This window comes from Komagataella phaffii, chromosome 2, assembly GCF_000027005.1.
Source record: "Komagataella phaffii GS115 chromosome 2, complete sequence".
NCBI classification, from domain to species: domain Eukaryota; kingdom Fungi; phylum Ascomycota; class Pichiomycetes; order Pichiales; family Pichiaceae; genus Komagataella; species Komagataella phaffii.
Window position 1 is genome coordinate 387322 of NC_012964.1, and position 21381 is coordinate 408702.

At 42.1% G+C, this 21381-nt stretch overlaps 10 protein-coding genes across 10 annotated transcripts; 5 read left to right on the plus strand and 5 right to left on the minus strand.

The window, feature by feature from the left end:
• Positions 1–129: 129 nt before the first annotated feature.
• PAS_chr2-1_0208 (uncharacterized protein) lies at positions 130–1017 on the plus strand (the record flags this gene model as incomplete). The annotated part of the gene is made up of 1 exon (XM_002491051.1): positions 130–1017. One exon carries the CDS (start codon positions 130–132, stop codon positions 1015–1017), a length of 888 nt encoding a protein of 295 aa, XP_002491096.1.
• Positions 1018–1062: 45 nt separating this feature from the next.
• On the minus strand, positions 1063–3387 carry PAS_chr2-1_0209 (One of two large regulatory subunits of ribonucleotide-diphosphate reductase; the record flags this gene model as incomplete). Its single annotated transcript, XM_002491052.1, has 1 exon — positions 1063–3387. One exon carries the CDS (start codon positions 3385–3387, stop codon positions 1063–1065), a length of 2325 nt encoding a protein of 774 aa, XP_002491097.1.
• Positions 3388–4631: 1244 nt separating this feature from the next.
• On the plus strand, positions 4632–5078 carry PAS_chr2-1_0210 (Hypothetical protein; the record flags this gene model as incomplete). Its single annotated transcript, XM_002491053.1, has 1 exon — positions 4632–5078. The coding sequence occupies one exon, from the start codon at positions 4632–4634 to the stop codon at positions 5076–5078; it is 447 nt and encodes a 148-aa protein (XP_002491098.1).
• Positions 5079–5138: 60 nt separating this feature from the next.
• On the minus strand, positions 5139–6473 carry PAS_chr2-1_0211 (Subunit of phosphatidylinositol (PtdIns) 3-kinase complexes I and II; the record flags this gene model as incomplete). The annotated part of the gene is made up of 1 exon (XM_002491054.1): positions 5139–6473. One exon carries the CDS (start codon positions 6471–6473, stop codon positions 5139–5141), a length of 1335 nt encoding a protein of 444 aa, XP_002491099.1.
• Positions 6474–6645: 172 nt separating this feature from the next.
• Positions 6646–9015, minus strand: PAS_chr2-1_0212 (Protein O-mannosyltransferase, transfers mannose residues from dolichyl phosphate-D-mannose to prote; the record flags this gene model as incomplete). Its single annotated transcript, XM_002491055.1, has 1 exon — positions 6646–9015. One exon carries the CDS (start codon positions 9013–9015, stop codon positions 6646–6648), a length of 2370 nt encoding a protein of 789 aa, XP_002491100.1.
• A 73-nt stretch (positions 9016–9088) lies between these two features.
• Positions 9089–10819, minus strand: PAS_chr2-1_0213 (uncharacterized protein; the record flags this gene model as incomplete). The annotated part of the gene is made up of 1 exon (XM_002491056.1): positions 9089–10819. One exon carries the CDS (start codon positions 10817–10819, stop codon positions 9089–9091), a length of 1731 nt encoding a protein of 576 aa, XP_002491101.1.
• A 517-nt stretch (positions 10820–11336) lies between these two features.
• Positions 11337–15080, plus strand: PAS_chr2-1_0214 (the record flags this gene model as incomplete). Its single annotated transcript, XM_002491057.1, has 1 exon — positions 11337–15080. The coding sequence occupies one exon, from the start codon at positions 11337–11339 to the stop codon at positions 15078–15080; it is 3744 nt and encodes a 1247-aa protein (XP_002491102.1).
• Positions 15081–15229: 149 nt separating this feature from the next.
• On the plus strand, positions 15230–16198 carry PAS_chr2-1_0817 (uncharacterized protein; the record flags this gene model as incomplete). Its single annotated transcript, XM_002491058.1, has 1 exon — positions 15230–16198. The coding sequence occupies one exon, from the start codon at positions 15230–15232 to the stop codon at positions 16196–16198; it is 969 nt and encodes a 322-aa protein (XP_002491103.1).
• Positions 16199–16422: 224 nt separating this feature from the next.
• Positions 16423–17118, plus strand: PAS_chr2-1_0818 (uncharacterized protein; the record flags this gene model as incomplete). The annotated part of the gene is made up of 1 exon (XM_002491059.1): positions 16423–17118. The coding sequence occupies one exon, from the start codon at positions 16423–16425 to the stop codon at positions 17116–17118; it is 696 nt and encodes a 231-aa protein (XP_002491104.1).
• Positions 17119–17162: 44 nt separating this feature from the next.
• Positions 17163–21254, minus strand: PAS_chr2-1_0215 (uncharacterized protein; the record flags this gene model as incomplete). The annotated part of the gene is made up of 1 exon (XM_002491060.1): positions 17163–21254. One exon carries the CDS (start codon positions 21252–21254, stop codon positions 17163–17165), a length of 4092 nt encoding a protein of 1363 aa, XP_002491105.1.
• Between the last annotated feature and the right edge of the window lie 127 nt (positions 21255–21381).

The window sequence follows — 21381 nt, forward strand, 5'->3', positions numbered from 1 at the left end:
AGGCTTTTTGCAATGTACAGACATGTTATATAGTTTACTTAGCCAATGTTATATATAAACCCACTATCAGAATGTCAGTCGTTTCGCTAAAAAGCACCTCTACAGAAAAGCACCCTTCACTGCACAGCAATGAGTTTCCCCGGAAAGGTAGAACTATCACCTGTACAACCTCTACCCCTGGATATAGGTATTCCGGTTACTCCGAATGAAAAGGAACTCAGGGAAAGAAGGCGATTCTCCAAGTTGATTCCTTTTCTTTATACCGTTCAAAAATGGTCTATATTGCCTTTCGGGTGCTTTGCATTGCTGCATATTCCAGCAGTGGTTGTAATGCCCAGTTTAAGTGTCAATTTGGCTAAGCAACTGTTCACTATGGGCAGATGCGTATATCAAGCTCCTGGCCTGGAATCTTTGATGATTTGGGGGAGTTTGGGGGTTCATATTCTTAGTGGAGTGACATTGAGACTACTCAAGATCTACAGAAACTATTCGTACTATGGGATGGTGCACAAGAGGACGAGACGAAGGAAATCACTGTTTGCCAAGGAGAATACCGATGATTTGGACCCTTCTTTTGGTATGGGTGGTATCACTAGTTTATTGGGTTTAGGATTCAAAGGATCTTATATTTCAAAGATTCTCGGTATTTCTCCGTTATCGTTTACCGGTTATCTGCTACTTCCAGTGTTGGCAGCACATATTAATGACATGAGATTACTACCTGCCTCAATTGACGGAGACAGTAACCTGATTGATGTTGAATACATAACGCAAGCCTTGGCTCAGCATAAGTGGACTACCTCCTTAGGCCTGTTGGCGCTGGTTGGATTAGCAAGCTACCACACCATTGGAGGAATGATGAGATACTTGAAGCTATATTCGCTGAGAAGTAGACAATGGTCTTATGCTCTAGTGGTGGGTATGTTCACTGTTGCAGGATTCAGTCTAAGAGCAATCAGTCAGCTTCCTTTGATACAGGGCTATGTAGGGAAGAGATACTCGGTATATCTTGCTTAGAGCCCATTATTTATTTACATATTTATTCTTTTGATATATACATGATTAACCCGAACAGGACTCACAATTGTTCAGCTGGCATGAAGGTGTTGTCTCCAAAGCTTCACTTTGCACGGCCTGCCGTTTAGTAGGGGTATTATAGGTTCCGTCTCTTTTTCTCTTTGAAATATCAATTGAAAACTTGATGGCAGAAGAAGCTGCTTTAGTTCTTAAGTAGTACATCCCCGTCTTTAAACCTTTTTTCCAGGCATAAAAGTGCATTGCTGTAAGCTTCCCTCTATTTGGTTTAGCCAGATACAAATTCATACTCTGAGATTGATCAATGAATCGGCCTCTATCTGCAGCCATGTTTATAGTAATTCTTTGAGAGATCTCCCAAACAGTTTTGTAAAGGCTCTTGACCTCTTGCGGTATCTCGTCGATCTCCTGAATTGAGCCGTCATTACCTATGATTTCCTGGCGCAAGGAATCCGTCCAAAGGCCAAGATTAATTAAATCGTCAATAAGATATTTATTCACCACCTGGTACTCCCCTGAGCTTACCCTTCTGGTATAGAAGTTGTAGGAAAGGGGCTCAAAAGATTCGCAGAATCCAAGGATTTGTGAAGTCGATGCTGTGGGCATGGGTCCGACTAAGAGGGAGTTCCTCAACCCATGTTTAACAATATCAGATCGCAATGATTTCCAGTCCAATGTCAAGTCCTCTTCCTTGACATTCCAAAGATCCATTTGCAGCAATCCTTTTGAGGCAGGAGATCCTTGGAATGATTTGTAGGGACCATCTTTCTTTGCAATATTCATTGAAGTTTCCAAAGCTGAATAGTATATTGTTTCAAATATTTGAGAGTTCAAAGCGGCGGCTTCCTCTGAATCATATGGAATCTTTAACAGCATAAAAGTGTCCCATAATCCTTGAACGCCTATTGCCATTGGTCTCGTCAAGTCATTAGAATACGAAGCTTCAGGGACAGGGTATTTGGAGATATCTATCACTTTGTTTAAGTTTTCGGTAACAATTCTTACGGAATTCTTCAAACTTTCAAAATCAAACTTCCCATCCACCACATATTTAGGTAAACCGATGGAGGCCAAATTACACACTGCGATTTGGTCCCTTGAAGAGTACTCCACAATTTCACAGCACAAATTAGAACATTGTATTGTACCCAAGTTGCTTTGGTTAGATTTCCTGTTGCAAGAGTCTTTATACAACATGAACGGAGTCCCTGTCTCAATTTGAGCGTCTACAATAGCATTCCATAATTGTTGAGCAGGAATCTTTCTAACATACATTCCCTTCTTCTCGTACTCAGCATAAAGGAGGTTGAATTGTTCGCCGTAAACATCATTCAAACCTTTGGCATGCAAGGGGTTGAAGAGGCACCAGTCCTCATTCTTTTCGACTTTTTCCATAAAAAGGTCGGGAATCCACAAAGCGTAGAATAAATCTCTGGCTCTGATCTCCTCCTTGCCGTGATTCTTTCTCAAGTTCAACAAATCAAACACTTCTTCGTGCCATGGCTCTAGATAAATGGCAAATGCACTGGGTCGCTTATTGGAGCCCTGTTGGACATACCTTGCAGTTTCATTTAGGACTTTAATTAACGGAACAATGCCTCTATTGCATGCATCCTCCGCGGGAATATCGTGTACATTGATACCAATACCACCTGCTGCATTTGATATCATGGCAATTTTGTGCAAAGATTGGTAGACGGAGTTGACATCCGCATCCTGCAAACCCATCAGAAAGCACGATGAGAGATAGGGGGTCGGCGTACCTGCATGGAAAAGAGTGGGTGAAGCATGAATAAAATACCCTTGAGACATTAGGTCATAAGTTTGGATGGCAGACGACAGGTCCTCGCCATGGATCCCCAACGCCACTCGCATGAACAGGAACTGGGGAGTCTCCAATATGAGGTCGTCTTTTTTCAGCAAATAAATGGACTGGAGCGTCATATAACCAAAGTAGTCGAAATCAAAGTCCCTCTCTGGCTTGATCGACCCGTCAAGCTGTTCGGAGTTAGATCTAGCTATGGTCAGAAGACCCTTATCGACAAATCCATGTTCAGCTAAACGTTCGCAATTAGCAAAGAACGAATCTCCTAAACGTTTCCTCAGGTGATTTGACAATAGTCTGGCAGCTAAATTGGAATAATCGTAGTGTCTAGTGCTCAAGGAGGCAAGTATTTCACTGGTTAGGTTCAAGAGATCCTGGAGATGGAGGTTCTCAATTATCGCCAGGGATACCTTCTCCACGACTAGGGCAATATCGACAAACTTGAGGTTCAGACCAAAGGAGAGCTTGAGAAGGCTTCTCTTGAGTCTAGCCTCATCAAAACTGATTGCCTCTTTTGATTTTGTCATGGATAAGAGTAGTTTTGAATCCCTTTTCCCATGTAGAAGATTTTATGCACATAATTATCTCGATTAGGTAATTGATTAATAACGTATATGGGGAGGATGATTATTATAAGCCGTTTACTTAGATATTAAATCGGGAGACCAGGTAGTAGGTGGACGATGAAAGTTTTTGTCAATGACGATTACAATTGACTTCTTCATGACAACTTCATGTGGTTTGGACAATATTTCCTGTTGAATTATAATTAGAATTTTATATTCCAAGCGAAAAGGTGAAATAGTGAAAAAAATTATAATTATTATATACAATAAAGGAGCCCTGGTCCGTTACTCTCCTCTAATTAAACGAAAAGACAATTCAACTGCATTCCACTGGAATCTAAGGTCAACTAAGATTGTCATTGTGGTGATCGACTGTCAATTAGAATTACTTCCACAATCACGAGAAAATGTGTAGGCAGAACGCGGGTCCTGCAATCAACTGGAATTGCAAATTCGACAGAAACTGGATCAGTGATGTGCATGAAAATTTCATTGATCCTCGGTGATCAGTTGTGCCCGAAATACAAAGCCACGAAATGACCCTGAATAGTCGAGAAGGTGTTGAGAGCATAAAGATCAGCGCCATCGCAAACTTATCTGCATTGGTTACTCCCTCTAAGCTTGATTTGTAAACATCATCGCCAGGAGTAAAACTTCCTTTTCTGGCATGCCATATCCGGCCAAAACCAAAGTTGATTGAGGGAGTTAGAAACTTTTTGAAAAATACCCATTGACGCGTACCGGACTCGAATAAAGTTTTGAAGCAACCGACACAGCGACAACACAGCCAATACAGACTACGACACAGCCTTCTTGCTTTCCTCTAGTGTTCAGATCATTCACAGGCCTTGGCAAATGCACCTTTACCCCTTTTTGGCAGGACACACACGTCTTCTGTCAAACACGTTGTCCCCAATCCCTATTGCCAATTCATGCTATAGCAAAAAAATACCCCAGAATTCGAGGCGCCCGGGGATACTCTAAAAAAGGTCCCCGTCTATATTTGGAATAGCAAGTCCACGATGTGCCAAAAGGGGAAGTACTTTACGTTTGAAAAGATCTAGACGTTTCTGCACGGGCTTAGACATATCATCGTCTGACGTTTTGATTGGTAATGAATTTTTCAGATATAACACCACACTTTCAGTGCTTCCACTTCTCTCTTCTTTCTTTCCTCATCTCATTTTAGAAGTAACAAAAGTAAAATGCAATTCAAAAGTTTGATCGGTGCAACTCTCGCATTAAGCGTTGTTAAGGCTACAACTGAGTTGGAGCCAATCTTCACAAATGATGTCAATGTCACAGTCCCCACGGTGCCACCAGAGATCACTTCAACCCCTGATGTTAGTGTTCCTGGAAACTTGACCGAAACTGGAGGACTCACAAACACCACAGGAACAGGAGGATTTACTAATACCACTGCAACTGGCACAGGAGGTTTCACTAATACCACTGCAACAGGCACGGGCACAGGCACAGGCACTGGAACCGGAACCGGCACAGGCACAGGCACAGGCACAGGAACTGGCACTGGAACCGGTACTGGTACTGGTACCACTGGCACAGGTACAGAAACTGGTAACGGTGCCCAAGCGGTACTAGGTAGTTCAGTCTTAGCCGCAGCTGGTCTCTTCGTCGCTATGTTAATTTGAACTTGATAAATAGTTTTATAATCCAATAAAGTTTCTGTTTCTTTTTTTTAATACACTAGTTCACGTTGAACTACTGAAGGCAATTATCCATTTGAGATTGGTCAACAGATGTTTGCATGCCAAAGTCCATTCCTCGTTGGATTTACGTTTGGAAGGTTTGATATTCAAGTTTGATATTGTTTCGTTCTCCATTTTGTAGGGCAATTCGTTTGTTGGATCTTGTTTTGTGAAATGATCTGCAATTTGAATAGTGATTTCTAGGATTGCGTTCATAGCAGGATCTAGTTTATTAGAATGAAAAAGCTTATCCAGTAACTGTTCTCCCGAAGAAAAGCAGTTAATAGTAACAGGTTTGGAATCTGGGTCAACTTGGTATTCAATCTTGGAAGTCGAGCCAATGGGAAAAATCTTGTAATGTTTGAGCTCAAGCTCAAGTCTGCTCAATAACGTGAAGAGTAACAAAACAACTTGACCCAACGCAGCATTTATTTCATACCAAGAAACCCTCTTACTGTCTAACGTGCCCAACCTGAGCCCATTTATAGTGCCGAATTGACCATCATGCGAGATATTGAAAGCGTCATTAAAGACGTTCACTTTTCTTAAATTATCTAATTGCGTCAAACCATCCTCATACATTGCTTCCATTCTGCTTTGCTCATTCTTGAACTCCATTAACTCATATTCATATTTGTTCTCTAATTCAAAAATTTGCTGCTCTTCAATATTCAACTGTTCCATTTCATTCTCTAAAGAAGCTAATACCTTTTCCAAACTATCTCTTTCATCATATAGGCCTTGGAGCTTCTTTTCTTTATCTCTCTCTTCTTGCTTAGTTTTCTCCAATTGCTCCAGTAGTTGAGCAGTTCTTTCTTTCATATTTGTACCTGCGTCCTGTTTGCGAAGCTTGGATAGAAACTTTGCGTAAACTTCTTTATCAGCATTGACCCTTTCGTACTCATTCTTCAATTCCTCCATCAGCAATGTGGCGCATTCGTAGCAAACCGGAAAATCAATTTCGTACTTGTTGCTGAGGATATTGAAGATATTCGTCATTGTGTTGATTCTACGACTGATAGTGTTGTTTTCTTCGTAATCATACTCCACATTGACGTCGCTGTTATCATTGTGCTTGTTCAACACAACAAATTCATCTCTGGCATTGGTAAAATCGTGATCCATCTTCTGGTAGACCTCTTTAAAGAGGTTAAGTCGGCTCTGAGGCACCTTGGGTAAATCTTCTTCCACGGCATCCTCCAAGGGGATTGTGTTCTTTGTAAAGTTCCCATTTCGTCCCGTCAAAAGATTGGCCTGTGATATGCTAAGGTCTTCCAGAGATCCGTCTATGGTCAACGGCAGCCGGCATCTTTGGCACTTATATTCTGCCTCATTCATGATCTATTTCTGGAAAGGGAATTAGTAAATAGGGGACAGAAATACAAATCCGATCAACTTATCAGTGATGGAGTTGATGGTCTCGAGACATCAATCCAAATATTGCTTACATAAGACAAATAACCATAAACTTGTGTCATAGATTTTACGTACAGGGCTATATAAACACAGCTTAGACTGTCTCTCCCAGCTTCTCAACGTCAGGTTCTCCGACGGTAGATTCTGAGTGGGTTCCTTCTTTAGGAGTGGAAGTTTGTACAGGGGATGCCCATATTTCATACTGAGATGTGTGACTGGGGAAGGTGTTACAGTCAAAGTCCCACTTGAGTATCTTGGATTCGTTGCATTGGTCCTTGGTCCATCGTCCTGCATAGATCAATGGAGAATATCTTTGGAAGAAAGAAAGCGCAACGGCAAAAAAGAGAACGAATATGGAGTAAGACACAACCTGTTTGTTTTTGAAGACATAAGAGTGAATAATCTCAAACACATGTCCGAGAGCCAATATACCAAAGTACAATGATGGTAGATAGTGGTGCAAAAATAGCTGACGGGCCATAAGGAAAGATGGCAAGTAATGCAGTACCCATCCTAGGATGTAATGAAGCATTTGAACATTGAAGTTGAACACAGTTGGGTCAACGCTGAACCCAAAACCTCTTTGCCATCTCAGAATAGAGAAAACCAAAAAGACAGAGAACAAAGCAATACTTGCGGTGACTGTCCACCAAGTGACAGCATTACCTATGAAATAAATTTGTGAGTGATTTTTTGACCAGTAGCTTATACCTCTGAGCAGGAAGGGCCAAGAATCTGGACTGGATTCATAGACATGATGATCAGTTAAGCCCTTGTTGATCTTCCACATTCTGGCGTGTAGCTCGGCAACCTTTTGAAAGAAAGTCGGAACAGGATAGCTAACTATTTCATCAACCTCTTTATCCAAGAATGGGTTTTCGTTGGTCTCAACGTACCAGTAAGATAGTGGTTTGATACCTTGAGTAGCACAAGTAACCTCTTGTTGCTCATATGCCCACTTGGGAAGCTTGACTTCGTGGGAGAACAAGTAACAACCAGTCATCGCATGTCTCAATCTAAAAACAGTTTGAATGGCCCTAACGTTTTCCTTAGCTTCTTCAGTAGTTGAAAGATCCTTGGCAATCTCCACAACAAAGTCATCATTGGCATCACCGCCAAAGCCCTCATGTCCATAAGCAGATACCTCATTTTGCCAATCTTGTTCAGTCACAGGAGGTCTGAGGTTATGAGAGTGCAATCTTCGGGAAGTCAATTTGTGGTTTAATCTGATTTTGACACCGTCTTTCAATGGAACAAATTCAGTTGGCTCCTCAGTCGCGTTGTAATCCTGTACAATCCATTGATTATTAGAATCAATGTGTGGGTACAAGGTGACCTGCTGTTGACCAGAACCACCCTCGTAAAGATGATTGTGAGAGTGTAAGTAACCACCTCTGGTGTTCAAATGACGGATAGTGACTAAAGAGCCCAAACCAACGTTGGCCAGCGACTGTTTTGGAACAGCATTACCTTCTAAGGTCGATCTGAAGACGGAAGACATGAAAGCACCACCATCACCTTCCTTGGTTAAGACTTGCAAATGGATGGCAAAGAAAGTGAGGTAGATCAGAGTGGGGACGACTAAGAAAGCTACAGCTCTGGTGATAAAATGGCCGAAAATTTTCTTTACAGAAACAGTCAAATCACCAATGATGAACCATAAGTCCCAAATTGTTATCAATCCAATCCAGGCAACGGTGAACAAACCAACCCATTTACTGGAAGCTGCTAACCCTAAAGAAACACCAGTAGCAATAAGGGTCTTGTACCATTGGAAGGTAAACGGTTCCTGAATTTGAAATTTCTTGAAAGAGTAAACTGTTGAAGCAATAAAAAACAGCATTGGCGAATCCAGCAAAATGAATCTGGAGATTGTAACATTAGCATTCTCAATGATCAAAAGAGCGGTTGTCAGAGCACAGACTATTGGTTGACAACCAGAAGCTCTCAGAGTCAAATACAACATAATACATGTTCCAACTCCCATACCAGAGGGAAGATATCTCATGAGCACATAAGGAACATTCTCTGGGAATTCGTCACCAATTTTCTTGAACTCAAACTCTCCATCGTATCCACCAAGACTGCCAACACCAGCAAATAATAGCTTGGCCAATGGCGGATGAACATCCATGAAAAAGGTTCCCAAAATGTACTTTCTGGCAAACCCCCCAAAGTGAACTTCATCAAACACAACGCTGTCAGGGTGGGCGACGTTGTGGAACCTGATGACCATTGCAAATATGAACAAACTAGCCAATATCAGCTTCTCCTTGGTTGAAGTCACAGAACGAGACTTGCTCAATTGAGGAGATGGAGAGGTCACAATAAAAGGACGGAGCTCTCCTTTTGAGATTTTAAGCTCAGTAGTGTTTTCTGGCACCTCTTGAGGACTTGTTTTACTCATTGTCAAAAGGGAAACAGAACAACGTGTTACGTTTTGCGGGAGAAATATCTGGCACATGAGACGCGATTTTTGACGGGGAGACACGCGAAACTCTAAGGAATTTCAGAAAGTGCTTGATTACATAAGCATTCTATTTACAGATGGTTTCATCCCAGTATCTGTTGGGATACTGGATATCGTAGCGGTATTCTTTGTCTTCCTCGGCTAGGTCGTCCTTTCCCGTCACCATGGTGAGCAGTTCATGAGACGGTACGTTGGCTGGTACGGGAAAAAGCTTTGTGAATACAGGCTTTTTGGGTAGTCTTCGTAGTATGGTTTGGCCTCTGGCTTTTATGTTCTTTTTATGCAGGAGATTATTGGTTGAGTCGTGTTCGGCATGGGTCTTGTAGACGTATTTGAGGATGGAATCACGCACCATGAGCTGGATGTCTTTTGGGGCAAAAATTTCTATCAGTTCTCTGGTGTTCCGAGCTCCAGTGGGCAGAAGCTTGATAAATCCAACACCTTGAATGACCAGGTCAATTAAACCATAAAATGGAGGGATCACATATCTTACCAGTTCATCTGGACTGTCCTCCTTGACGACGCTGCAATTCACCAAGGCTTGTGGGGGCGCTTGGATTACACTGGTGGCCTTTTTTAGCGACGAGTACATGAAGGATGGAAGGTTGACGAGACTAAACTGTTTCAGCACTACACCCTTTGGGGGCCGAATGTACACTAAACCACCAATGCATATTACTCGCACACCATTGAATAGTTTTGGCTTCGAAGGCAACGTTTCTGTGTATGCCTTGAGGGATGTCAATGGCTTTAACTGTTTAACGTTCAAAATGTCTCGGTAGTTCTCTTCCTTAAGATACTTGTAAACACCTCCATTTGGAGCAGTGTATCCAGGGAGATCTACGAGTTCAAGACTGTTGTTGTCCATTTTGAACTTCATGGGTTTTCTTGTGAATGAAGGAAGGTGAGAGACACCCGGGCCATTCTCTGTCTGCTTCTTTGAGTAATCCTTACCAACGATGGATCGTATTAGGGTTGATTTTCCGGTGTTCGTCATTCCCAGAAAGTAATTGGGACCTCTGGGTAAAGTGGATAGCAGCTGTTTGAGGCCCCAATTTCTTTTTCCTGAGACCAATACTACCTTTCTAGGATCTGCACCGACAAGCTTTACCAAGCTGTCTTCAAAATAAGCAGCTCCCGTCCGTTGGAGACCTAGCTTATCGGGGAAGAACACGTCAGACTTTGTAATAACGTACGTAATCTGAGTGGGTTTAAATCTGTTTACCAGTTCCTTGCTGAGACCAAGAGGAAAATCAACAGCAGATAAAACGTGGACGATATTGGCGTTTGAAGGGATCTCATCCAGGATCTTGTGTTCGGGATTTTCTTCACGAATGGAATGGTCGATCAAGGAATAGTTTTGCGATTTGAAGCATCTCTGACAAACCAGTCGTTTCGGGGTACGGGGCTTTTGGTACATTTCCTTGGGTATAATCAGTGATTCAGAGTCCACCTCATGGCCCAGTCTGTCGGCAAGTTCTTCCCTTTTCACATTCAAAAAAAGCTTTTCTTTTAGTTCATTTTGATAATTTTTAACTTTCCTTTCACCTTTGGGCAGTAGACAATACCCATCTTTGTCTGGATGTTCTGTTTGGAGAACCACACCACAGGAAGGACAATTTGGAGACTCAAACAGGGACGATGAGGTCATCGATCTCGAAAGAGATTTGGAACTGTTAAATTTTGGTGGCCTCATCAAACCTCTACAACTGCACCCGCATAATGAGGAGGCAAATCTACCCGCACAAAGCCTGGCTACCACCAGACATTGTCTAGCTAATACCTTTCTGGCTAACATAGTGGGCAGAGCGAAGTAGGAAGGCTTACATGAAAGTTTCTGGAGTACGATCTCGCGAAATAAATTTATCACTGAGCAGTACCTGTATGCATACGCATACATGTAGCCTCTTGGTTGTGAGTTCCAACAGTGGGAGCATGAGTAATAGGGTTTCCCTGGAAGCTTGCTAGTATCTAAGGCTGTCTTGAAACACCTGGAATTGAATACTGTTAAAGGTTACCCGACAGTTTGTGTTTGTTGCCTACGTCTGTCCATTTTTCACCTGCATCTACCTACAACGTCTAATCATAATGGTCCCAGTTGACGCCTAATTGATACTCTCTCTTCTAAACCACGCCATAAAATAGTCAGTTGATAACGCAGCCATGCTCTGTGAACGTACTTGATTGCCCTCCCCAACTACCCCTGCTTCTGCGGTATCAATTTTATCTTCCTGACATGTCTAGCTTGCATTCGCTAGGGGCGTTTTTTCGCAAGTTCCGCTCAAATATTTGTTTTCTTCTAATCCCCAAACACCATGGTTCTCTTCAAAAGAAAGCAGGTGGAAGTTGTCCCTCCACAACAGCTTCCTGATGATCTAGACACGGAAATTTGGTACATTCCACAGACTGGCGAGTGGTTTTTGAACTACGATGAGTACCTTGATAGGATGGACTATTATAGCCAAAAGAAGTTTGCGTGTGAAATCACTGGAAACAGCTCGTTTGATTTCTTTGAGGCCCTCAAGTACGAACAGGAGGAAATGCAAGCGGTTGAAAATAAGTTTCCAGAACCTGTCAGAGAACCAATTTTGAGATATGTGCAATTCAGTCTCATACCCAGACTAGATCAATTAGTCGATGACGTGTATTTACACTTCAAGAAAGAATTTTTTCCTGGGGATCTAGTGAATGTTAAAAGTGCTGGATCTAACAGATATAAAGGGATCATCAGAGAAAAGGCACGGTTTGCTCCCATCACCTTACCTGATGGTACCGTACGTGAAGGATACTGCTCTTATCGCGTTGGCCTCTCAAACTCTGATGGAGAAGTAACCGTGAACGAAAATCAAGTTTCCCGTGATAGGAATGCGTTCACTAAGTGGTACGTGAAAACTTTTCTCAAGTTGACGTTGACTAGATCGCAAAGATCTGGTGCTCCTTGGGTGGTCAAAGATCAGTATGCTGCTAAGTACAGAATTCCAACGGAGTACCCTGAGGAATTGAAAAAGTTCGAAGAAGAGGAAGAGGAGGACGAAAAACCTTCAAGGAAGAGAAGGAAAAAGGTATCTACTCAAGACTCAAAGAAGAGAGTCAAGTCAGAGTTCCCTAATATATTTGAAAACCTAAAGGAAACTCCTCCTGCACTTTCATCTGAAGATACTGAATCCTTGCAACGTTGGAAAGATAGATGGAACGAGGTTTTGTCTCGATGTAACTACTATCTTGATTTGTCAGCTGACGACTCCTCTGATGTTGAACCACGCACCAAATTGAATCAGTTGTTAGGTTTTGCTGGTGTCTCCCGTCAATTGGTTTTTGATCCTAACACAACCAATATCATAGTTACTATGAGATCCTATCACCCAAAAACACAATACGAACCTCCTGACATGTTTTCGTACGTAGAGTCGAGGCATATCAAAGTATGGCACTATGAAAAAGTTTTCCGTTTCTTGAAGTCCTTGAATGTTACCATGAGAAAAGTTCGCCAGCAGGAAAAGTCTACTAAGGCACGAACAGAGTCTCCAGCTACTCTTATCCCTAGTAACACAGCATTTATGAGCATAAACCAATCAGCTAATGGGACCAAGGACCAAAATCAATCGACGCTGCAACCGTCAAAAGGGTCTGTTGAGGATCTTGCACTTCCATTCCAGATTATCAAGGACAAACCTGTAACAAAACAACTGGATGGAATTGACCATGTTGATGAACTAATGGAGACTTGGGCATTTATCAACGTTTATCGTGAGGCTCTTATTATCGATACGTTTACACTAGACGACTACATAACATGTCTGAAATGGTCAAATAGATCTCGAAAGTCGTCACTTTTAGAGGAGATATTTTGTTCGTTATTGTCGTGCATCATTGACACTAACTATACAAAGCCCAAGTCAAATGATCCTCACCATGGTCTTTTGATCACTTTACCTGAATCTTTGACCGATCTTCTCGATGATGGGGACTCCACTAAAGAGTTTCAAGATGATATTAAGCAAGAGAATGCAAATGGCATCGTTAATGGGACTGAAAACGGGGATGCAGTTGACCCTAGCATTAAGAATGAAAAGTCAGATGAAGAGGATGATCACGAATCAAATGCTTCCTCTACGATCAATCATAACGCCTATCAGTTGCTTAATTATCGCAAACGCCCATGGCAAGAAATATTAAGGGACAGGAACTTTAAAGATGGTGGTTGGCAGATTGCCTTGGTGGGTGTATTGTCATTAGTGGACCACCTGCCTGAATACCAAGCGGATATCGAACAGGTTTACGAAATTCTAGCTCCGGAAGATTTGGGAGTGTCGCCTGCATCGGTGGAAACTAGATTCTATGAAAATTTGGGGATTAATCTACGAATAAAGGTCCTCAGTATTGTATGCTCCCTACTGATTGATAGCACCACTATTAGATCACATATTGACAATTGTTTGGAAGAAGCTGCAAAACTTCGAAGGGAAAGGCTGGAAAAAATGCGTGAGTACAAGCTGGCTTCCGATGAAGCCCAGGCTCTTCATAAAGAATGTATGCTAATTTTGTGCACTGCCGATACATCATTAGAAACTTCTAGTGCACCTCAACGAGAGGATAAGAAACAGAAGAGCCGAGCTAGGAGTAGCGACAAAGTTCCATTAAAACCCACGGATAAGGAGCTGGCTTTGGCTAAAGCTGATCCCAAGTTTTTGAAGCTTTTAACTAGCAGAACTGATGCTATGGTGAAGGCCCAATCTGCAAATAAGGAGAAGAGACAACTTGAAAAGAGACTGAATGAAATAGATCTGCAACGGATAAGGTGTATTGGATTTGACAGGTCCTACAACAGGTATTGGTGGTTCGAAAATAATGGATTGCCTACTTTGAAAAATGTCCACACGACTAGCGACGACGAAGAAGAGGACGGCGACGACAAAGAGGATGCAATCGAAGATGATGAAGATCTCGAAGATGTCGCTGAGGAAACTTATCTTGTTGGCCGATTATGGATTCAAGGACCTACAGATGAAGATAGAAGAAATCTACTGCTTTTTAGCGATGAACAACTTGAGAGATGGAATAATTTGGTGGAACAACTTGAAAAAGACAAAGAGAAGGAGAAAATAACGAATGACAGCTTTCTGAAGACGGAGGAGACAAATTCCAATGTCAAAGTGGAAGACTCAACTACCGTCGCAGATGACAGTCCGGAGTTGGCATCGAAAGAAGAAAAGACTTCTGTTATTGATGAGGCAATCTCCAAGTTTTTCGAGTTTGATTTTCAAGAGAATGGATCGGTACAACGTCCTTCCGGGAGGACAATTATTGATGAATATGGAGCACCTTGCATACAAGAATTTAAGTTTATCGATAGAAAGATTCTCCAGGAGACTCCCGATCTTTTACTCAGCAAAGAAAACTGGAGATACATTGACACCAGCGAGGATATTGACAAGCTGTTGAAATTGTTGAACCAGTACGGTATACGTGAGGGAAATCTACATAAACAGTTGACAATCCTTGAACATCTTATCAAAGGCAGCATCGAAGCAAGAAGAAAGGCTTTATACCTGGATGAGAACTCTGAGGAACACGTTAGACTTCGAGACATTATTGAGAATACAGTGATACCTGAACAGACAGCTGAGGAGAACGAGGAGAAGGAAGATCCAGAAGTCTTAGAGCTGGAGAGCTCCGATAATGCGGAAAACGACGATTTAGTGGAGTTGGAGGCTGATTCCGATTCTGACTCGGCAGTGTTGCCAACAAGATCTCGACGTTCCAAGGCAGTTCGAAACACTAGAGGCACAAGAGGTTCTCGCAAGACTCCTGTGATTCATACAGAGTTAGACTTCACTCGTAAAAAAGCCCATTACGCCACTCGTCAAACAACCAAAAGCCAAGAACGAGAAGAAAAGATCAAGATGGTCCAAGAAGCCAAGCATCAATTGGAACATCTGAAGGAGGATCGCATGATTACCAGATGTCTGGAATGGGTCAACTCCAGTGCTATAGAAGAACTCGGACACACGCATCTTAACGGCCCCAAAAAGAAGTCCACTAATAAAAAAAGGAGATAAGACTTCTGTAGACCATAGAATCCACCCAATAATAAGTACCACAAGTAGGCTCACGTAATCTTTTCCTTTGCTCTGGTTCGCACCTGGCTTTATCACATTTCTCTGGTATTTTTTTCGCATCTATTTTTCCAGCCAAAGCCTTTATCAACATGAGCTCTTTCTTGACCAGAAGAAGCCCATGCTTTGTAAACTCTCTCAGGGCGTTGAGGAGATATCAGAGTGTAAAAGTCGATGGAAAGTTGAATCTGAAAACTACGCCTACGGAACTGGCTACTTCATCAACGCTGCCCAACATTGAAAAGGAGCATCTTCCAAAGCGTGATATTGACCCTAAGAGGAAACTGGAAGTGAACAAGAAGGAAACTACGGGCTACGTTATTCCTAAATGGCAAGAGGCCTTAGGTGAAGCTTTTATTGGAGTGTTTAAGGTGGATATGGACAAGATTAGATCCGGAAGTATTGGAGGTAGTAAGTACTACTATATGTGCAAAGACCAAGGTTTACAGTTTAAAAATGAGCCTTTGAGTGACACTGCCAAGTTCTATTATGAAACTCTTGGTTTAAATCGATCGTTCAGCCAATGGTTTCAAATTACAGCTCTCCATGTCTGGTTGTTGTTTGTGAGAATGCGAGCAATGCCTTTCAAATATGGTAAACTTTACCAACAGAAATTGGTAGATCGTTTGTTCAAAGACATCGAGCTTAGGCTCTCTGAAGAGATGAACGTCATGTCAGGAAGCATCAGAGATAACTACTTGAAGGACTTTGATTCTCAGTTGAGAGGTATCGTCATGTCCTATGACGAAGCTTTGATAAGCGACGACGCTACACTGGCAGCAGCCCTGTGGAGGAATTTTTTCAATGGTGACAAGAACGTAGATCTAGTGCACGTGGAAGCCATGGTTCGTTATATCAGAATGCAACTGTACGTGCTAGATAAGACCTCAGACCGTGAGTTTGGATTCGGGGATTTCCAGTTCGTCAAGCCTAACGAGGTGGTAGAGCCATTAACTAAGGAGAACGAAGATCTTTTGAGGAAAAAGGTGAGAGAAAAGTATGAGCCTTTAGAGGGAAAACAGTTGCCCAGTAATCGGTCAGTTTTATCCTTGGAGGAATAACTCCAGGAGTATGGGTTTAGTATTTATATGTAAATAGGATTTAAGTGCAATGATATAGACTGGTGAGTCTTACCAGGATTGGACAACCCGACTAAGCAAACGGAGTTGATGTAGTAGGCCTATTCTGAAAGGTGAGTCTTGGGAGAGAAAACTGGGGGGAAAAAGTATTCCCTCGAACTCATAATCATCTATCAATATCTCACTTCATCCAAGGCAGAGTCAAAATGAAGTTGACCCCAGATGTTGTCCAGAACGCTTCGATATATACGGATCCAGAGAAGCAGAGGGTGTTGATGTTAAGGAACAAAAACATATTCATGATAGAGAACTTGGGAGTGCTCAACAACAACAATAGCACCATCATTGAAGCTATCGACTTTACAGGCAATGACATCAGGCACTTGGGTAACATTCCTTATTCTCCCAGATTGAAAACAATCCTCATAGCAAAGAACAGTGTACGAAGCATACAGTCGAATCTTGCTCAGAATGTTCCTAATGTTGAAAGCATTGTACTAATAAACAACAAAATCAAGAGCTTAACAAGCTTGGAACCGCTAGTTCAAGCTAAAAGGCTGAAAAATCTTTATTTAATGGAAAACCCGGTGACGTCTCACAAGTACTACAGATTGTGGGTGATTTGGAGAATATCCAGCCTAAAAATCTTGGACTTTAAAAAGATCAAAGACAAAGAAAGAACCCAAAGCAGTGAGCTCTTCGGGCAACATGACTCTCCTACGGAATTGGCAAATGAAATATTGAAAGATGCCATATCAAACGGCCCTGCAACACAAGAGGAGTCCAACGAGACCTTCACGCTTACTGAAGAGGAAAGAGAGGAGCTGAAAACGCAACTGGCGAATGCAACTACATTGGCTGAAATAAGCAAGATTGAACAGCTGATCAAACAGGTGTCCTAGACTTCTGACGGTAATTGAAATACATAGACTCCTTATATTTACACCTAATCATTAACTATCTGTAGCCTGGAAAGATCTAGCCTTTCAGTGAATCTTTTCAGGTTGGGAATCTCTCGATTCTGTTGAGGTCCATAATGGCAACTATGGCATTCAACTTTCGAGTTGTTCTCTGCTTGACTATCTTCATGGTAAGGATACCATATTGGTGACTGGATACCATTACAACGCTGACAAGAGAGCTTGACGCTGTTATTTTTCGATTCAGGAGAAACGCTGTTCAAGATGTTCTGAAATAGTGGTGATGGGTTCAATACTATCCTTTTCTCGGTTAGATCAGGGGCAATCTCTCGTTGAATGATTTTAGAATGCAGTTGCAATGAATCCGCAGATTTGCTGACCTTCAAAAATTGACTCAAGACCAATACGAAAGGTTTACCAATTTGGTTCAAAAGAGTTCCATGGGCCCGCAATGGCACAAAGTTCTTGGGGAGAGTGGAAATAGGATGACTATTGCAAATAAGACATTGACTAGGGAGCCCACAAACCTCATCACTGATTTTGATGGCATCTCGATTATCAGAGCTGTTGTCAATCAAAAATCCAAACATACAGCCTGCAACGTCCACAGCGCAGGTTAGATGCATTTCCTTTTTACATAGATGACAGTCTGCCATGCCTCCTCCACGGACACCACAAATTCCACAACTCAAATTAGTATTCTTATGCAAGACTGCCTCTACCCCCTGAATTGGCTGCATTGCAGCTGGATTACCGAAAGTTATGCCCTTTGTAAAAAGAGCACAGATAACATGGGCCCAGTCGTCAGACGTTGTTCGCTTCAAGCAATCAGGAATGGCATTTGGCTGCCCAGTAATGCAGGCATCATGATCAATCTCTCTAGCATTACAAAGCATGCAAGAGTAGTAAGTTGATATCAAAGGATGTAAATCATTGCTGCACGGATCGCAGCACCATTTGTAGTTGTAATATCCACTCTCCATCTGAAATGAGTTTCCCTCAATCTTTGTATCCATACCATAACACGAAGCATGAACATTAAGACCACAATTTATGCAAATCAGCATTTCATTGATATCATCAAAGGTGCGACAGACGCTACATGGTCTCGATTGCAGGTCATAGAGTGGTAAACTCATATTCTTGGAAGTCAAGCCAGGAAGTTGTGCAGACTTCAAAAGCTTCCACACTTTTTTGTTATCTTCTATTGGGTTGCCTGGCCTTATGGATTTCATTATTCGTTTGATCGTATCCAATGTTAAGTTGGAAATTTCATAATCACTGGCATAGCGGTTGAACAGTTTTCTCCAAGGAAGAAAAGAGGCCAACTCTGAAACTGCGAAGGGCAATTTTGCTTCCTCGATGGCCTTGTCAGAGACTAATGGTTGTTTTTGAGGTGGCAGTTTCTTGGGAGCTATTTTTAGCAATTTATTTGAATCTTTAGGTTCTTTATTAGCCTTAACTTTTGTAGTAGTGGCCAAAGATGATTTGTCTTGCTTTGTACTGTCTTTCGATCTTGATTTCTTGGTTAAAGGTTTTGTGGAGTCACCCTTTAGTTTCGGATCAGGAGATTTCTTCTCAACCTTCTTTCTCTTTACCTTTTGCTTTTGCTCAGGATTAGTCACAACCTTCTTGGATTCAGTCTTTTTGGTTGCTGCCTTCTTGTTATCCGCCTTCTTTGGCTCCGATTTTTTAGATTCAAGCTTAATTTGTTCTGTTTTGTTCTTTTCCTTATCTTGTTTCGACCTCTTCACTGAACCATTCTGCTTCGTTGTTGGAGATTCGTAATCATCAGCCTTTCTTTTGCTTCCAATCTTTCTTGGGTGTTGTCTATACATTTCTCTGGCTTTAATGATTGCTTCATTATCTCTGACCAGCTCTGATTCAATCTTCTTTTTCCATGCAGCACCTGCCTTAGGGGTAGGTTTCTCGTTTGGTTCTTCCCAAACGACTCCATAACGTCTCCAAAGACGAGCGCATCGCATACAAAGAGCTATTCGGGATCCATTTTCGGAAATTTCTGCACCGCTCACCTTGAACCACTGCGTCGAGTGATTTGAATGGCAGTACTTGCACTCAAAACGCTGCGCTTTTATCTTCTTGGAATCAAAAGCAGAATCATCCCCTGAGTCGTTAATGTCCTCAGGTGTGCCTTTAGTCGTCTTTATTGCTGCTTTAATTTTGTTCTTGTGTCTTCCTTCGAAATTATCCCATATCCGATGCCCATTAGGAGTTTTCTTCCAAAGGTAATAAAACCTGACGATGTCAGGGCATTTCTGTGTTCCCACTGCTTGATAGACAGGATATAGTTCACTACCATATTTTTTCACTGCAGCCTCAAACTTTTCAAGCTCTTCTGGCGTTAATGTAGGCTCCTTTACCGAATCTCGAGTAAGCTTTTTGACTTCCTCAAATGCCTTTATAGGGTCGTAATTGCTGTCCATAAGGAATTTCAATATAGCATCCATAAAATTGGGAGTTTTCCGGTACAATCCCAGCTTATCTGAAACCTCAGAACATTTCTCAATATAAGACTCTACCATATCACTCTGGTCCTTTGGTTGCCTCCACATCAACACCGCCGTATCGTCACCGCCTCTCTCAATGTATCCTCTTGGTCTTGGCAGCAGCCAAGGAGGATATGTATCTGGTGTTTGGCCTTTGTATTCATCTGGAACTTTCAACACATTGGCGTCCTCAATAACGGAAATGGGAGGAGGGCTGACCTTGGATTTGGATTTGAAATATCGTTGCTTTTTCTTGTGTGAATCTACTACCTTTCCGTCATCGTCAAGTTTGTCGTAATACTTTAAAGGGTGTCCAAACCAGTCGGGGATATAGTTGCATTGGTGTTTAGCACCCAGTCTGGAAGCAGCTCGTGGGTATGGTCTATCTTGTAGATCCAGTGCGTCCTCTAGTTTTGCATGAACACCTAGATACCTATACGGCCATTCTTCCAGCTTTCGTCGTTCTTCAAGAGAATGCGTGGAGTCATTTTCAAGGAACTGAATGGCTGCTTCCTCATAATGCGGTAAAGAACTTGGCGTAGATTGTCTTTCGACTTCGTTCTTTTCATCGTCTTCAACTTCGTCGTCCTTATCATCATCGACTGAATCTTCCAATAATTTTCCTCTTCTTTCACTTAGTTCAACCTCCATGTCTCTTGAACACTTTGCACAGTACCATCCAAACCCTCTTTTCGGCTTAGATAAGATAGGTGGATCAAGACACAACATATGGTAGTATTTTTCACAGTTTAAACAGTGAACACTGTCCATGTTGCTACACCATTGGTAGCATTTCTCACAGTTTTTCGGAGCTGATAACAGAGTCTGTGCCTTACCAGTTTCCACAAACACATATTCAAATCTCTTATTCAAAGCTCGGTAGTAATTCTCGGGCAAGTGATCTAAGGACTTGGTAGGCAAAACGTCGTACAGTTTAATCATGTACCGATCAAACAGTTTTTCAAAGTAAAAGCAGTTGGGAGTTTGCTTGAATTCGTCCAAGTTCGCAATCTCCGATTTATGCTTGATAGTCACAGTTCCTCTATAGCTTTGTATTGGACAGTTGTCTGTATGCATTGTGGCGTAAAGTAGTCTTGAATCGGTCGACCTCTTCACAAGATCTCTTGGTCTGTAATACCAATTTATCTTGAACATGAAGTTCTTTGCGTCTTGAGGATTATCAGTGAAATTCTCCTTTTTTTCAAACCCTAAGATCCTGCCAATATAGTACGGCTCACCCGCAGGTTCACTGATCATGTATATACATTGGCCTTTACTAATTGGCTGTCTATTTTTGAGGATCAGAGTGTTCTCTGATATTATGGCCCCTTCAAGATCCAGCACATTGTTGAACCTATCTTGCTTTTTGACCGGAGGCTGCCAGTTTAAAGGAACCTCTTCGTCTATGGGAACGTATATGGAAGGATTGGCTGTGTCTAAATTGGGGGTCTCACTTGTATTCGCAGTGGAAGGAGGTGTGACTTTCTTCTGTCTTTTGGAAGGAGACTTCGAAATGCTCTTGTGAAGCATAGCATCGTACTCCTTCTCTGTCGCCTCTTTGTAGTTAACCTTCAGGCTTGCTGACCGTTTTGGTCTTGCTCCAGACGACATGTTATGGACAGAGAGAGCAAGAATGGGAAATTATTGATCCAGTTGCCCTTTCAGGTTACTCTGAAAACGGACAAGAATAAAGTGGAAGGAGATCTTTGGAAGGGATCAGGCGGGAGGGGACCGCCTG